The 17,385-nt window shown below is 41.9% G+C and overlaps 2 protein-coding genes across 2 annotated transcripts; both read left to right on the top strand.

Moving 5' to 3' along the window:
• The first annotated feature begins 497 nt into the window (after positions 1–497).
• On the top strand, positions 498–1,414 carry LOC128298790 (RNA-binding protein 45-like). The gene is made up of 2 exons (XM_053034575.1): positions 498–784; positions 847–1,414. Exons 1-2 carry the CDS (start codon positions 498–500, stop codon positions 1,412–1,414), a joined length of 855 nt encoding a protein of 284 aa, XP_052890535.1.
• A 709-nt stretch (positions 1,415–2,123) lies between these two features.
• On the top strand, positions 2,124–4,012 carry LOC128298236 (RNA-binding protein 45-like). The gene is made up of 3 exons (XM_053033982.1): positions 2,124–2,417; positions 2,490–2,962; positions 3,027–4,012. Exons 1-3 carry the CDS (start codon positions 2,134–2,136, stop codon positions 3,491–3,493), a joined length of 1,224 nt encoding a protein of 407 aa, XP_052889942.1. The 5' UTR covers positions 2,124–2,133; the 3' UTR covers positions 3,494–4,012.
• Positions 4,013–17,385: the final 13,373 nt, after the last annotated feature.

The following is a 17,385-nucleotide window of genomic DNA, read 5'->3' as shown; positions in this document are numbered from 1 at the left end:
TTTTGCATAGCTTTTATCGGCCGGATGTTGTAGAGAGGCTAAATTACAAAAGCAAAACCCCGCGCATTTTTTGTTGGCACTCCTAAACCGTAGTTCTGCGACCAAAACCACACCGTTCCCAAAAAAAACGAGCTTCGTTTCGAAGTAATGAATTGATAAATTATTTAAACTATGGACATACGGCTTTCATTGGATCGCCATCGGTTCGATACACGGTTTCGGTTTCGGTACGGTAGATTAGAGACGTGGAAGAGGATGTTTCGGCTCGATTTATCGACACAAACACATGTTTTCTTTTTGCTCAATGACCGGTTATTCAAGAACTTTTGCTTGTCACCTGGCTGGAATTCTAGCAAAGCGGCGAAAACAATCGAGCCGTTTCACTGGGACCAGCCCGGCAGACACGGTTTGCCTACGGTCTACCACTTCTTTACGCCACCGTGCGGTTCAGTTCCACCACACAACGCACCGACGCTACACGCACGTTCGCCGGAGACATGACTCAGGAGCAGTCCACCGTACCGGACCTCAACTCGCCACCCTTCTCGCGGTTGTTCGTGCTCTGCGGTAAGCAAATTACTGCCGGTGCACTCGAGGAGTTCTTCGCGCCGTACGGCACAGTGGAACAGTGCCACATCGTGCAGGATCAAACTACCGGCCAGTCGAAGGGCATCGGGTTCGTGAAGTTCCAGAAAACATCCCAAGCAGCCCGGGCCCTGAAGGAAGCGGACGGTAAGCACATCGAGCCGGAACCGAAAGCGATTAAAGTGGAGATCGCTTCCAGGTAAGTCCGGTGCGTCTTGTGCCTCGAACCAACTTTTAACCCCAAAACACTCCTGCTACTAGCACGGTAGAATCGAAACCCTTAGACTGCTTGCGGCTGAAGGTGAAATGCCCGGCCGAACTGGACAGCGAGGCTGTAAAGGCCGAGTTTAGCAAGATCTCGGCCGTCAGCAGTGTGCAGCTGGTACCGGACAAAAAGTCACCGGGCAACAATGTCGCCTACCTAACGTTCGAGTCCTTCCTCGATGCGGCACTAGCGTTCGAAACGGCCAAACCGGAACATAAGGCGAAATTTGCGAAGATTAAACCGCGCAAGGTGAGTCTCGAGTCGCAGCCTCAGGAAGCGAGAGGCTTCTTCCGGCCCGTTACTCGACGTCGTTCGTCGGCGTTGCTGCCCCCGACCAAACTGACCGTACTGTGCAGTTCCACGTTGACGCAGAACCAGATCTGGCGGCTGTTTGACATTATACCGGGTCTGATGAACTGTTCCATATCGCACGACGGCGGGTCGGTCTCGTCCGCGACCGTCACCTACAATAACACGCAGTCGGCGAAGTATGCCCGCGAGAAGCTGCACAAATTCGAATATCCAATAGGGGAGAGAATTGTTGTGAGGGATGGAAGTGAATAAAGTGGTCTCATCAAGCAGTAGCTTCACAACGGATGTTGCATTGCGATGTACAGCCTAAAGTGAGGATAGCTTCAATAAACACAAAGAAATTGATTGTTCAAAGTAGTAAAAAGAATTTGGTTTTGAGATTTTAATTTCCTTTTCTTTTCTTTATTCTCTAATCATGGCCGATCCACGAAATGGAATAAGGATGATCATCAGGAAACAAAGAGTCTTCTTTTGTGGCACTGCAAATAGTGCATCTTTTGTAGTACTGCAATCACAAGATCTCAAGGACTCTTGGCATGTCATTTTATTAACGAATTTTATACAAAATGTCAGTCGTACAAACATCACCGCCTTCTGAATTAAAATGAAATAGAAACAATACATAAATACTTGAACAATAATAACAATAATATCGTAATTTTGAAATGTCCCGCTCCTGTCATGGTTCTGTCTCAGTGTGCGTTGGGAAAACTCCGTTCCAAACAGCTGTTCATTTGACGTTTGTCATTCCAGGTTTGTTTTGTTATTGGCGGCAGTTTAGTGGAAAGGAAGTTCCGGAAACAACAGGATTTGCGCAATGTTTTTCATTTAAATAATACTTTCTTACTATTCCAACAAGTATTTTAGTGTGAGTACTGTCAGTGCTTGTTAAAATTTTTCCTCGGAAAGCGCGACTTACTTGGTGTTTCGTGTGTTATCCTGAGAGCAGTAGTTCCGGCAGTTTAGTAAACATGTCGGATCCTCACCGGGTGAAGGAAATATCAGAGGAACCGCCAATGTCGAGGCTTTTTATTATTTGCGGCAAACAGATCACGAAGGAACAGCTGATAAAGCATTTCGAAACGGACGGATTGATTGAAGAGTGTGTTGTAATAACGGACCGTAAAACTGGCCAAGGAAAAGGCGTTGCTTACGTAAAGTTCTCGAAAACATCTTCTGCTGCCCGGGGGCTTTTAAAAAACGGTTCCATCGTGGAGGGTGATAGACGCCCCATAAAAGTGATGATATCTGCTAGGTGTGGACTGGGAATTGTTTGGTAATCTTCTTTATTATTAAATTTCTACTTTTACTCCCTATATTTCCACAGCTACAATCGTGGTAAACATAGCGATACATCTGCTGACGTAAATGAAAACCATTTCCTACGCTTGTTTGCCATCGTACCGAGCAATCGTACGGAGGAGCAACTGAAGGACGAGTTCGGGTGCCACGGGACGGTAACACAGATTCGCCTGGTAGCGGACAAAAAGAATGACAAACAGTGTGCGGCGTACATCAAGTTCAACACCTTCCTTGAAACGGCACTGGCAATCGAAAATTGCAACCCGCAGTACAAGGCAAAGTTTTGCGTGCCTCGCAAACACGAACGGGAACAGAAAGGACAACCCACAAAAGCAGATCCGATCAGCAGAAAGCGAACACATTCGCCCGATCGATTACCGGCAGTCCGGAGTGACACGAAGCTGGTCGTGATCTGTAGCAGTCAGCTGAATCAGGATCGATTGTGGCGTTTGTTTGACATATGTCCCGGAATGAAGTACTGCAACATCATTACCGCGAGTAGGTACATGTTGAGAATTAACGAAATAGTTTGAATTAATAAGCACATTTTCTTATTTTGCAGATGAAATAAATATAACAGCCGCAGCCGTATATTCGAGCCGTGACGAAGCCCAACGAGCGGTTGATAAAATACACGGCTTGGAATACCCAATCGGAGAAAGGATAATCGTGCAATTTGAAGACGAGTTCAAGGAAGAAATCATTACCAAAGATGCATTATCACACTTCGGTCCACCGAAACCGCTGGTATCGGAACTGGTGCCATGCGTAAGGAAAGCTTTTTTCATCTGCATTCCCGAGCCGGTCTCGTTGAAACTGCTCACGGATGCGTTCTGTCGGTTCGGCGATCTTATTAAAGTTTATTTCGTGCCGGGAAAACGGCACGGTTACGCAGAGTTTGCCAGCGTAATTTCCGCAAACCGCGCTATTCAGCAGCTGCACGGCATACAGCTGGGCGAATGTCAGCTGAAGGTGCTGGAATGTGCCGAATACACGGGAGAAAGCAAGCGAAATAGGATGGAAAATTAAAACATAGGGCAACTATTATCCACACGGGTGAGCTGTATTCAATGGTCACATTTTTTTAGGACACTGTTTTGTTTCTTTGTTGTTTTCTGTTCTTTTCAGATATTTTATCTTTTTTTGTAAAAAAAAGTATAAAAGTGTTTGTAGCGGATCGTGCACTACTGGCTCCAATGGTTGACTGGTAGAAACGTACCATAACTAATCGTTACCATTCTTTGCAGGTATGTAATCATGATGTTTTTAACCAGAACTGTATTACTGTATTTGGAGAATGCACAACACTAAACGGACTAAACCTAGTAAGAAATGCTCTCGGGACGGACAGAACAATATAACACGTTGAATTAGAAACATTGAATTGCACGTCGATTGAATTCTGTGACCTTTTTCATACTGAGATAAAACCCCAAACTTCCAACACCAATACAATTGGTGCCTATCCACAGTAGAAGGATGAAAAGCTTTAAAAATGAATGCATCTACGGACGGACAATGCGGATGTTTGCCGCAGAAATTGTAGGAATTCGGAAAGTAATACTAACCTAGGAAAGAATGGGAAACGAATTAATTGAATGCCTATACTAATCCATACTTACATTATTTTTAATCCTACTTATTGGAATAGAATAACGTCTTTTTTCAGCTTTAACATTATTATAAGTCGTGTGACGTATAAAAATCGTTATCGTATATATAAACGGTACATGCTATATCCATTAATTGATCCTTCTAATCAATTACATGAGCGAATCTCAAAATAAATCTCAGTTTCCAATTGCGAATTAGGTGTAACTTTGCTACAAACTTTTTAATATATTGAGAAACTGATTAAATTTGTTTTGACATTTACTGTTCTGTCTTGTAAATTTTATAATTTAAACTCAGTTTAAGATCTTTTGGAAAAATAATAATAAAATCGAATAACTTTCCTTTCCACTCCATCGAAAAGCAACCGCACGATAAGGTGGTTAAAATGAAACTAACTTCAACTGCTTCTCAATACTTCTACGGCGATGATTCTATCGTGGAAATTGCGCATGCGCTACGATCGGTATATTTATTTCTTGATTTTTAACATGAATTTTACAAAGAAAGATGCGATTTGACTAATTGTAACTTTCCCTGTAGAGTTTGGTCTAAATTAGAGATGTGCGCGCTGAGTAAGAGTAAATGAGTGAGTTGAAACCTTCGAGAGAGTGAATGAGTATAAATCAGCACGAAGAGTTTGTATGACTCCTTTAACCTCAAATCTCAATCTCAAAAGAGTTATACTACTATTTTACTCACTCTTACAGAGTGATTATAATCGAAAGAGTGATAAAACAGTTTTACTCACTCCTGAGTGAGTTTCTAGTCGGCACAGAGAGTGAGAGTGAGTATACACGCAAAAGAGTGGTAAAATCATTAATGCACTGCAATGCTCTATAATGAATCGCAAAAGAGTGAGAAAAGGTTTCATCACTAGTGTTTACAATCTTAAAAGAGTTATACTACTCTTTTACTCACTCTTACAGAGTGATTATAATCTAAAGAGTGATAAAACAGTTTTACTCACTCCTGAGTGAGTTTCTAGTCGGCACAGAGAGTGAGAGTGAGTATACACGCAAAAGAGTGGTAAAATCATTAATGAACTGCAATGCTCTTTAATGAATCGAAAATGAGTGAGAAAAGGTTTCATCACTAGTGTTTACAATCTCTAAAGAGTTATACTACTCTTTTACTCACTCTTACAGAGTGATGATAATTGAAAGAGTGATAAAACAGTTTTACTCACTCCTGAGTGAGTTTCTAGTCGGCACAGAGAGTGAGAGTGAGTATACACGCAAAAGAGTGGTAAAATCATTAATGAACTGCAATGCTCTTTAATGAATCGAAAATGAGTGAGAAAAGGTTTCATCACTAGTGTTTACAATCTCTAAAGAGTTATACTACTCTTTTACTCACTCTTACAGAGTGATGATAATTGAAAGAGTGATAAAAGAGTTTTACTCACTCCTGAGTGAGTTTCTAGTCGGCACAGAGAGTGAGAGTGAGTATACTCGCAAAAGAGTGGTAAAATCATTAATGCACTGCAATGCTCTATAATGAATCGCAAAAGAGTGAGAAAAGGTTTCATCACTAGTGTTTACAATCTTAAAAGAGTTATACTACTATTTTACTCACTCTTACAGAGTCATTATAATCGAAAGAGTGATAAAACCGTTTTACTCACTCCTGAGTGAGTTTCTAGTCGGCACAGAGAGTGAGAGTGAGTATACACGCAAAAGAGTGGTAAAATCATTAATGCGAGAGAATCATCAATCAATCAATCAATTAATCAAAAGAGTGAGAAAATGTTTCAAATCCTTAAACCCATTCTTTGACTCTGATTCAAATCATTGAAAAGAGTGATTATTCTCTTCTCTAGTCTAAATGCACAAATTGAAGCAAGTTAGAGAAATAATCATATCTGTGATATAATCGTCACAAAATTACCCATTTTGCTTTTTGATAAGAGTGTTGGTTTATTTGAGTGAATGATATTTACTGTTTAATGTTTACTGCTGTATCTTACTATTTGCTTCCGTTTAGAGTTATACGTTATCAGTTACACTGGATTGACGAGCATGCAAAAAAGCCGTTACCGTTTTCTATTCATATGCCAAGTTTTTTTTAAGATTAACATTTACGCATTCTATCAATACCTAATGCTAACCCGCACATTGCTATATGCTATATCGAATGTATCGGAAAAGGGCAAATGATCGTCAATTGCTACAAAGTTTGCTAGGAAAAAGCTGCACGAACATTAGTGTACACCGACGATAGTCCTTTGACCAACTGATCAACTACGAAATGATCGAGGAAACACAACGAAATCTCAACATATCACACCGATCAAGCATCCGGTCCGGAAAAGATTGCCCCAATGCCGAACGAAACCTACGCGCGGTTAAATTATGTGCGGTTTTGCGCTGCCCCCGTCTGGAACCGTATTTAGATTGCTTTTATTTCTGTGAGATGCAGGAGCCTTATTGGAAACAAGCGCTGTGTGGCTTGCACGTCTGAGATACCCCGGTAAGATACAACTTCGTTTGGGATTTGCTCCCCCATTTAGATGTGATCCCGACCATCATCGGGTGGATGCTTACAGAAGCAATCCGGTGGACAGGAGATTGGTGTCGTCTCCGTTGGACAGTAGGTGCACCGTTGATGGTGATAATCCTCACTGAAAGGATAATGGAAGGTTGTTTGGCTATATTTGGCAACACACTTGCTACATTGTTCAAGGATTCACCAAGTCCATTGTATTGTTTAATCAACTGGTGTAAATCCTTCGGTATGATTGGTTAGAAATATTCACGATTGTTGTCACACACGGTTTGTCACACAGTTTAAATTGTATAATATGCGGAATAGAATTAATAGATTTATAATGTTTTTTTTTTATCAAACCCAAACGGCACAATCAAGATGTCTTCCAGAAGAAATCTCCACCTGGTTGTCGGATGTCCCAACAGGTCCTTGAAAGCGATAATTGGTACTGAATAATGGATGAAATTAATTATAAATTTACCAGCTCGACAGTTCAGTTTAAATCCGCTTCTCGTTACCTTGTTACAAGAAGATTGGCAAATCTGTCATTAATTGCTCCGACGGTTCCGGTACGAATGCCACAGTTCTTTTGCCGGTTTATGCCGTGTGCTTCGCGTTAAGACGGTTGCCCTTCTTGAGCAAATGATCGGATAATGAGCGAAAAGTAATTGCTCTTACTAGAAAAGGCATTTGGCAGCGATGTTTATCCTGTAGGAAGGAAATAAAAGCCACAATGAGGAACCTTAAATACTCCCGTGCCCGGAAACCGGCCGAAATTTGGCGTGTGTCGAGTGGATTTGTTTAGCAGCACTCGTAATAAACAAACTATTTCCCGCGCGACTGCCTTGGCAAACAAAGATGGTAATGTGGCAGGAGATGAACACGCCTTAAATGTAGCGTAAATCCTGGGAAAACCATGGGAAAATTACACGAAGGGGTGTGTTTCAGTATCAGCAGACCAGAGAACTACTGGAACTCGAGCTGTCCTCGAGATGCCGAAAAAACGGTTCGTTTCGCTTGGTTTTGCCGAAAAAGGGCACGACGTCCAGAGTGGGTGTGCGGCCGTTCGGAAGGTATGTAACACTTCATAGCCCTTCCAGATGAAGGGTGTAATTGAATCGTTAAAGGTGGCATCACTCTACGGCGTGTAGGGTGTTGTGAAACCGGCAGCCCTTCGGGATGTTTTGATTGCTTCCAGGGATTGTATCTTTTTCTATAGGCTTAGCACGATAAGTACCGCTGTTTACAGAGGGTGTAGGTAACAATTATGACTTAGATTATAATGCATTCCGGGGGAATGGTTATTGAAAATAGATCACTTATTTATGGACATTTTCGTAAACGCACAAGCAGAAATAAATGGAATATTATGATCTTCTCCGCATATGACGAATTTGTTTCGAAAAAAAATCATAAATAATTGTGAGTTGACATTACTAACTTTGGTCACACTTCGCATTAGAACGATAAATTAAGTTTCCAATGTAAGTTATTCACTTTAACGAAAATTCAAACCACAGATTTTTGCATTATTGCCGTACAATTCTATTGTCTCTTCCTTATATTGTTCGAAAAAAAAGAAAAGAATATTATAGCGGCATGATAAATTTAACAGAACGTACATCTATTGTGAAGATCCTGGGAATTACTATTTCTTGAGAAAATTTTTTCACAAAACAATTTTTAAAATGTATCAGAGATAAATTTGCTCCTCTCAAGCCATTGTCATCGTTAGACACGACGTAAAAGATCCACGGAGAACTCATCATCATTATCATTAAACTTTTTGGGATTTAGTATCGGTTTTGCCGTGTGAAGACTGGCACTGCAGTCGGTCTCCCAAAATCCCAGAACTTTTCTTGCCATTAGACAATTTGTACTTTGGACATTTAGAAAGTAACATTTCCTTCCATTTTTGCATATTATTTTCTAAACGGGGCAATTCTGAGACATCTCCGTCAAAATCGAGAGACGACACTGGAGCAGCAATACCAAAGGTATAATCTTTTTCATTAATATCAAGACCTCATGGACAAGGTGTAACACTATCAGTTCTTTTACAATTTCGACCATGCTTGCCAGGCTCTAAGAAAGACAATTGACAACGACCCATCCAAAGTTTGGGTGTAAGTTAACATAGCTACTCCTTAACCTCGCGATAGTGTGAGATATCTGTGACTTGAGTGGGGAACCTTTGGATCTTCAATACGGAAATCAAGATTCTGGTATAAGCTAACCAGAGACATCATCGGTTGACGGCTCTGTTAAGTAGTTAATGCGTATCACAGGATCTAGCAGAGGCAGTAAAAACAAAACGATAGTTATACCCTCCATCGATGGAGCGGCACGATGGTGTATTGGTAGCGGTAACGGTCTTCACACGTGAGGACCGGTCTAAAATCCCTTCCGGAACAATCCTACGTTCGCAGGACTCTGACTATCTAACAGGTAAATAAAGTCAAAGAAAGCCAGAAATGGCAGGCTTTTAGACCTCTTGAGGTTGTAGTGCTGATTAAGGAAGGAAGAGGAAGGATGACACCCTAAGAAGCCTGTATCACAAAATCCCTTATGTATAGACGGTTGTTAATAATCTGTTAATAATGTTAATAACAGATAGGCAATCTTTTGAAGAGGGTTTTATTAAACAACAATAATCTTGAGAATTGTACTAGGTTGTTGTAGGTTGTTGTCTGCCATTCGATCTTTATCTGAACTCTGTAGAAATTCTAATAACTCTCAGTAACCTCTTTACTAATTTAGGTAATTAGCAATCGAACGTTGCTTTACGGTAAAGATATTGATCAATTTTAACTTAACACTACCACTTCTGAGCACCATCAATTAGAAGTAGATCTCCATTTACACTAAATATGTTGTGCATAATTCAATTTCGTCAGCAGGCTATGACCGTTATGGAATAAGGCTCTCTGTTGTCATGGAATTATGGCTTCAGGGACTAAATCGTGAGTAATAATGTCGACGGGGTAACAGAAGCATTACAATCCTAATCCACACAAGTCTCAAGTTTATTAACAGACAAACACACAAACCCAAACAGTTCCTATTATTAGAGAATAGCATTTTAACCTGTTGCTTCTACTCAGGGCCTCTGTTGAACTGATTTTGCTTAGAATGTAGAACCACAATTAGTTGTCCTGCAGTGCAATCGAACACGATTGAGACCAGAATAGTTTCCTCACGTTAGAAATGTGTCTGCATGATCACAAACGGTCACTCACTTTCACTTACAGTTGCACAAACAAGTTTACATCATTACACATTTCCCGTACGGCAGTCTATGATTCATTGGCTATTGCTTGGACGCTTCCGAGTTGCAAACGTACCTTGATTTGATTACTCGCACGACACTTTGCTACATTCGGCAGCAAAACAATGACGCACATCCAGATTGATGCGGGTCAGATTGTTGAATATTTGAGCGATCCTTGCGCTGCGTGTCATCTGCGAAATGCTGCCGTCGGCAATGACTAAACTCTGGTTCGAATTTTGCGCCCAGGACCTTCACCGCGCAAACAGATCGAGCAGCGTGACGGAGATAATGGAAAATTGGTTCACAACTTAACGAGCAGCAGTCGTAGTCGCGAGTCGGGGGGTTGGGTCGGTCCTTCTCGGGGGAGCAATAAGGACTTACTTTCGCCCGCCTCCCCCACGCTTGGCACGAAACACTGGAGCGACAATGTTGCCCATGATGGCTGGAATGTGAAATACTTGCGCGCGCCTATATGTTATGTGAAGGAATGGCACCTAACCGCACGGCACGCTGATTGGTCCAGTGGCGTTCTTTTGTGAGGGCGTGATTTTGGATACTACATTGCTACTACAAAATTCAATTACACATACCAAGGAAATGGATATGTTTTGCTACGCGTTCATTACCGCTAGCGTCATTCACCGGCGTACCGTGCTTAGCGAAAAAAGGGGCCAATGCCTGCAGTGTATTTAATAAAAAAAAAGGTCCCGGACCGGAGCGCTGTCACAAATTTAGACCAAGAGATACACGTCACACCACATCTCCTGCATCTGAGGCATCGCCGTGCTCATGTCTCCGGTTGCTTTGTTGCGTTAGATATAATTGTTTTATAAGCTTCATTCACCGTCCGCCATTGTGTGGAGGTAATAGAATTTAAACAAGACTATTGATTTTTCCTACCAACAGAAAGGTGGGAAAATGGAAGCACTCCACCAGAGGATCTTCTCCCGCTCTAGGCTCACTGCCAAGTTGACTTTTCGGCAATGGTCCTGGGCACACGATGCCATCGGGAAAATAAATGAGAGTCCACCCCCACACACCCAATTACGGCGAAGCGTTACTGGGGTGGCGGCAAATTGTCTGTGTGTTTGTTTGTTTTTCCCCCGGGGAGAAAAGGCTTGTTTTTGCGCGTACGCCACTGTTCCGCCACTGTGATATATAAGCCCGGGTTGACGAAGGCCCCACGGGTGTGTACGGAACCGGAGCGTAATTGAATGCGATTTGTGGTGTGAAAATTAATTAAATACAAATTGAGTTGATTATCGGTGAGCGTGAAGTTCGCAATCATCCTGCTCTATCGAGCCGGGGACTGTGTGCTACCGGAAAACAACGCTTTCCAAACAGGAAAGGATAGAGCAGTCCCCCGTACCTGGAGGCGGGCGCCTCAGTTGAGAGTGAGTTTATTTTATTATTCATTTTTCAATTTTCCAACAAAACCGCCCGGCTGGCTGGGAAAACATGGTCGACAAATAATGGTTCCGGGTTTGGCTTTGCTGCAGTTTGCCCGGGTGTGCGCTGAGTGGTTTATTACCGTGGGAGAAGGATGCCGAATTATGCATGCATTGTTTGCAGGGATGAACAGTTTTACCATTGTTCTAATGTCTCGATGTAATTTAATCGGTTAATCTTAACGAAGGTGTGTCTGTTTCAACATGTGGTAACAAAACAGCATTTAGTTGGGGAAATTATTTAAGAATGCATTTTTCTATTAATCAATATTTTACATGATTTAGTTGAAATTTTACATTTTAATATACTTAGTGCAATTTATTAACAATCTTCGGATAAGTTTTGTGTTATTTTAGTTATTTTACATCTTTTTAGTGATAATCTAGTCCAATTTTCTAAAACATATACTAAATTTACTTAAAATATACATAACTACTACTTACTATTCTCTAGCGAACAGCGCCATCGCGGTAGCGGTGGTCGGTATATGAACTACTCCATATGCTCCTCCTGCTTTTTGCACTATGGACAAACAGCACTATGTGTCATTGAGGACAAACGAATAAATAGGAAGAATCTTAATACAAGTATTGTTTAATTTATAAAAAAATATTTAAAAACATCTTTTCACCGATTTCTTATTTTCCTTTGTTATCGCGGCGTGGAGCCAAAATATTGCATTCGAAATGTAAATTATATAATGTACCCAATTCGTGAAAGGATTGTGATTGGTTTATTTACCTTTCAAAAGGCGGTTTTGGGAGCGTTATTTAAGGCTGCGCGTACGCTATTTACTTTTACCGCGACGAGCCAAAGTTTAATTATGTTTCACTCCTCCTCCTTCGTGGAATGTGCATACCAACGGTGTGTGAGGGGGAAGGGGGAGGTGGAGGGTGGCCGGGTGCGGCATATGATGCATCCCAGGGAAACCTGGCACGTGGCTTAGCCATCGCTAACGCACCATGCACGCACGATTTCATTGACCGGTGCCCCCGGACCGGAAGCGACCATTCTTGATTCGAACCCACGGTTGTACGGTTCTGCGGTTTTGGGCTCGGGTCGGATTCGTTGCAACAAACCGGCGCGTGCTGGTTCCGCCAGGGACTGTCGCGCACACTGCGGCAACGAATCCGGCCCCGGCAAGGTCCTGGGGCGCAGAGTACGGCGGCGACAGAAGCGACGAAGCTAGGCGTCATCGTTTGCCACTTCCAACTTCGGGGGAACAATCGGAGAAACGTGGCGGCATGCAACTCGCTAGAGTGCTGCAACTCCACTATATCGGTGAATAACGTTCGTGATTTCTTGCTCTTCGCCGTGACAATCACACTGTTACCGGCGGGGGCAAACGGTTTTTGAAAGTACGTTTGCAAAAGAGAATTCAATTTCCTTGCAAACGACATTAAGCCAATTAAAATTTGGGATTTGGAGAGTAATAAACTTCTCCTATCTATCTGTTACTATCTGCGGTGCATATACTTACTACGTCCATTCAAGCCTCAAAGGACATGCATTACATCGCCTCGTAAGGAGCAATAACATCGCGTGTAAATGTGAATTAACATCGCATCAGATTGCACGCAACATTGGCGATGAGCTTGCAACGTTTACAATATCGGACGCAACTGTCAGTTGCGTGTAGCTTGCAAGCACGTGTGCTGTTATACAAAAGCTTCCTCTTCTCCAGCTTACGGAGCATCACAAATGTGTGGACTAATAATTTTGAATTTAAACATCATGAGACTGATATTCGTTACTCACGTGAAGCTAATTTCCTATATTAATTTGATACAAGTAAGCCAGATTTATTTAGTTGTTGATTGTAGCTGTTCTACAATTGATTTCGGAAGCTTCTAGTGAACTTCATCACAGCAATATTTGAATTTGCAGTCTTAAAATACTTAAGTGAAAGCTTAGACATAATTAACCTATCCTCCATGGTCTCGTATATTACTCCTTCTCATGTCTGAAACTAATGGGATAGTGTCAGATTTTAGGGGGCGGCCCAATGACATAATAATGTCGGCGTCGATCAATCCCTCATACGCAAGACTAACTCACCTACTACGGGTGAAAAAAGTCACAGAAAGCCAGTAATAGCAGGCCTGTGGCATCTCTTGACATTGTTGTGCAGATAAAGAAGAAGTGTCAGATTTTACGAATGCATATCTGCGATTCGCAAGACTCCACGTTGATTTTAGAAACGTTAGACTTTCAAACACCTCATGCTACTTCAAGTCTTAGAGTATTTCTAGGACTCAAAATTTGGGAGTGTTGGTGTATTTAGTCACTTCGTCAGTTCCACACAAGACTGGTACGGAATCCCAACCGAAAGCAGCACTACTTTTATCCAGCTATGGATAAATGAAGTCAAAGAAAGACTCAATTAGGTAGGTCAAGACTTTTTGTGGTTGAAGTTGAAATTTAAGTGATTTTTGACATTTTGATATAGTTAAATCGGTCAAAATTTGTTTGATCTCTCTTTTTTGTTGTCTTTTCGGTAATATTTTCTTTCCTTTACTATAAATTGCACGATTAAATTGAAGAAATTACGGGTAAATGGTCGAATATATTGGATTTATAAATCACGACACGTTCGAGTTTTTGTTTTTATGAATTTTGTATGTACTATAATTTGAAGTCTGATTTTTTATTTCAAAATTGTGTGAAAAGTTTACAAATTATAAAATTTTCCTTTTCATTTAAATGATCACTCTTCTATTTCGTGCACGGTAAGCTACCGTGAAACAATATGGTCTATTCAAATAATACAAATAGTGATTGAAATATCTTGTTTTTTTCTTTCCACCCGATTGTGTCCCGATTCTTGCCTGAGTGAAAATAGCATGTGTAAGGTATGATGGTTTGGTTTTTTTTTGCTTCAGTAAATTATTTCCAACACGCATCCTTGGTAGAAAACAATCCATTCCCGGCACCCCAACGGCACCAGGGTCCGGGTGTCGATTATTATTACGTCGATCGCGTCCCATTATTCGAAGGCACGAGTCCTTTGGGCACACGCTCACCCTGCACCGGGTAATTACCATCCCTTTACCCCCTCCCCCCGTAACCGAAAAACCCACATCAGCGACAGACCCTTAGCAACCCGCGTCGCTTTCGATCAGCGCTGCATCTTGGCTGGCATTGGCGTACGTATTTACGAAACGGTGCGCGCTGGGTCCCTGGGTCGGGTTTCGTTTCCCTGGATGGTTCTAGCATTGGCGGTGCACACACATACGGCCACGCCTGATTAACTATGCACCCTTTCAATCACTCGCCGTGCTGTTGCCGTTCGATTTCCATCGACAGAAACAGCACCGGAGCACTAAAACTATTATCGGAATCGAACCGAATCGACGCTACGGCGGAGGACGCCAGCAAACAGCCTCACATCTGGCTCTCGGTTCGAGGTTTTTACCGCTCCGTCCGGGATGTGTAAATGCAAAGCGAAATTAATAAAAAAAAACAGCGGACACACAGAGAGCCGCGGATGTAATGCACCAAAAATCGAACCTATCGAACAACTTCCCGGAAAGGGGCGATGGAATAGTTTGATTTTCGCTATTCCCTATCGAATACCACAATGGTAGCACACAGGGGTAACAATACATGGAGCCGAGGGTTGCAACTAAATTCGAACACAGCAACCAAAGTTCGATGACACACTGTGCAAGTCGGGTTGGAAAAAAGAAAATAAATAAAAAACCAAAAATACACAGAAATAAAACTGCAACTGCACTTTCGGGCGAAAGATAGTCTCGCACATCGGTGCAACGAGGCAACAAATGCAGTTTTATGCAAGTTTTATATGTTTTATCCCTCACCCAATTTTTCACCCCTTAGATGGGGTAGCTTTTTTTCATACATTTCACCCCTCGAGAGATGGCACAAGTAGGCGAGGAAAAAAAAATCACCCCTCAGAAAATGGTCACAGAAAAAACGCTGAAACCACTCGGTGTTTTTTTTTTCATTCGACGCAGTTTTTTTTGTGTTTAATATATTGCCAGGATATTCCTCTTGCTTTTCCGTGCATCCGTGTATGGGTGTCATTTTTTATAGAACGCTAGGGGGACGAATTCGTTTTTTTGGCGGCGACGGCGGAGAAGATTTACAATGGAACGCCAAAAAAAAAAAGTTCCTTTTATGGTAGTACATCCTTCGGGCCGTTGGATGGCCATAAGTAGGGTGAGGTTTGGGCGAGTGGAAGCAGCATTGTTGTACGCTCGTGGCCTAAAACCGGCACCGAAATCGCTTCCCTTGCGAATTTTTTTCTCTCTCTCTCTCCATGCGTTGATCTTTCGTCCTCGGCCTTACATTCAGGCACTTTTCCTACCGGTTTTAACCACCTGCGTCCTGTTTTCTATCCGTGTGTGCGTGTGTCTGAGTTATGTTATTTTTTTCTTTTTTCCTCCCGTTAGATTGGAAAATTTTCCACTTTCCTTCCGGACTGGAGCATCTTTTTCATCATCGTCGACAAGAAAGAAATTGTGTGGGTGAGTGGCATCCGATGGGTATGTGTGCGTGCGTCGCGTGGTTGAGGCTTAAAGAAAATTGGTGATTTAGGATGTTTTTTTTATATTTTCCTGCTCTAAATTCCATGTTTTTCGCACAGCTCGGGGCGATGTAATGCGATATTAAATTATGACGCCGCACGTCGACTCAAAGTGCACACAGCCACACACTTGGCGTTACTTTGTATTACGACCACCATCAGGGATACTTAGGCAACATCTGTGACAGAAAAATGGGACGAGCCTTTTCATGTCTCCAGTGTTTTAGTTTTTTTTCCATTTTCGCTGAGGAAAATCTTATGTTGCACATATTTCGAACAAACAATGTGTGCTTCTTCGTGGAGAGATAAGACTGATTTGTCAGGGTTGCCAGAAATGACCGTTGTTTCTTTGGTAGTTTTGCTTCCTTAACATGTTGTTTGCCATGTCACCCACTTTTTGGGTGACAGCAAAATTGCTCCACCTGCCTTAGACGGAAGCAAGTGGACATGTTGCAGTTCTGTTTGTTTTAAAGTAATTAGTAAAATGGGAATATAATGTTTCCGTAGTTTGTTATTTTTATTCCATTTATTTAGCGAAATTATTTCTATTTTCATAATGTGTAACTAAAAAGTAATTAAATATCATTAAAATTAACGATGAATCTGTGATTTGTAAACAATTTGTCACTATCAGCACTAGTCACACCTAATTAAACTCCTTTGCTATCTTTAATGATATGTGATTTAATGATTATCTGTGCTTTTAATTGCAAATGGCTTCAGTTTCACCTCATCCAGTTTGGAATAAATTCTATCTTATCGATCAATTAAACCGATTATCGATCTATAATTATCTAGTCGCCACCCCCCGGAGTACGAAACGCACAAACAAACGTCAACCTGCTGCTCAATAATAATCACAATCGGTAAGAAAATCGATCGGCAAAATTAAGCAGACACGCGATGCAACAAAACAACAACCCGTACGGCACAAACCGTACACATGTATCGGGCCTAGATATCGGGCCCGCTGTCCCCGGGTTAGTCGACGTGACCGCGTGATGGGCAACATCAGCCCGCGTTCGGTTTCGTTTCGTTTCGGTAATTTATGGGCATTATAGGTTGCCGCCGTTATTGGGCTTCCGCACGACATGTGCCGGAGGGTGGGTGTTGGGGGCTGGGGAGGCGGGGAGACGGGTTGATGCATCACCAAAGGTACACGGTAGGAAATGTCCCCATGTCTGTCTGTCGCTGTATGTAATTTAAATAACATTTGCACCACCATACTTCTTCACCGCCAGTATCGATCGTCCGGAATCGGCTGCGTGAGTGTGTGTTTTTAAGTGATATTTAAAAAAAAGCGACTTGTTGTTTGAATGTACTGAAGCAGTTTGGATTTTATTGCGTACTTCAGCTGACATTAAACTGTCTGGAAGGTGTTAAAATGGGCGAAACTCAATTGTACGTAATTATATTTTTTTTAAACAATTTTATGATTCATTCTGGCAACACTGCCCAATATTTCTTAAGAAAAAAAAGTATCATCCCCCTCATAACGTCTTGAGGGATAACAATTTTTTACGGTGTTTGCTGCGCTAGGCAAGGCTCTCG

The sequence above is a fragment of the Anopheles moucheti genome, chromosome 2, assembly GCF_943734755.1.
Source record: "Anopheles moucheti chromosome 2, idAnoMoucSN_F20_07, whole genome shotgun sequence".
Classification (NCBI taxonomy): Eukaryota; Metazoa; Arthropoda; class Insecta; order Diptera; family Culicidae; genus Anopheles; species Anopheles moucheti.
Note: the sequence above shows the minus strand (reverse complement) of the source record. Positions and strands in the feature narration are given on the sequence as shown.

Bases quoted from the DNA above. Each gene is read 5' to 3' on its own strand.
- LOC128298790 (XM_053034575.1), top strand. From the start codon at position 498: ATGACTCAGGAGCAGTCCACCGTACCGGACCTCAACTCGCCACCCTTC. The intron at 785-846 runs GTAAGTCCGGTG...TCCTGCTACTAG, and splicing joins AAAGTGGAGATCGCTTCCAG to CACGGTAGAATCGAAACCCT.
- LOC128298236 (XM_053033982.1), top strand. From the start codon at position 2,134: ATGTCGGATCCTCACCGGGTGAAGGAAATATCAGAGGAACCGCCAATG. The intron at 2,418-2,489 runs GTGTGGACTGGG...ATATTTCCACAG, and splicing joins AAAGTGATGATATCTGCTAG to CTACAATCGTGGTAAACATA. The intron at 2,963-3,026 runs GTAGGTACATGT...CTTATTTTGCAG, and splicing joins CTGCAACATCATTACCGCGA to ATGAAATAAATATAACAGCC.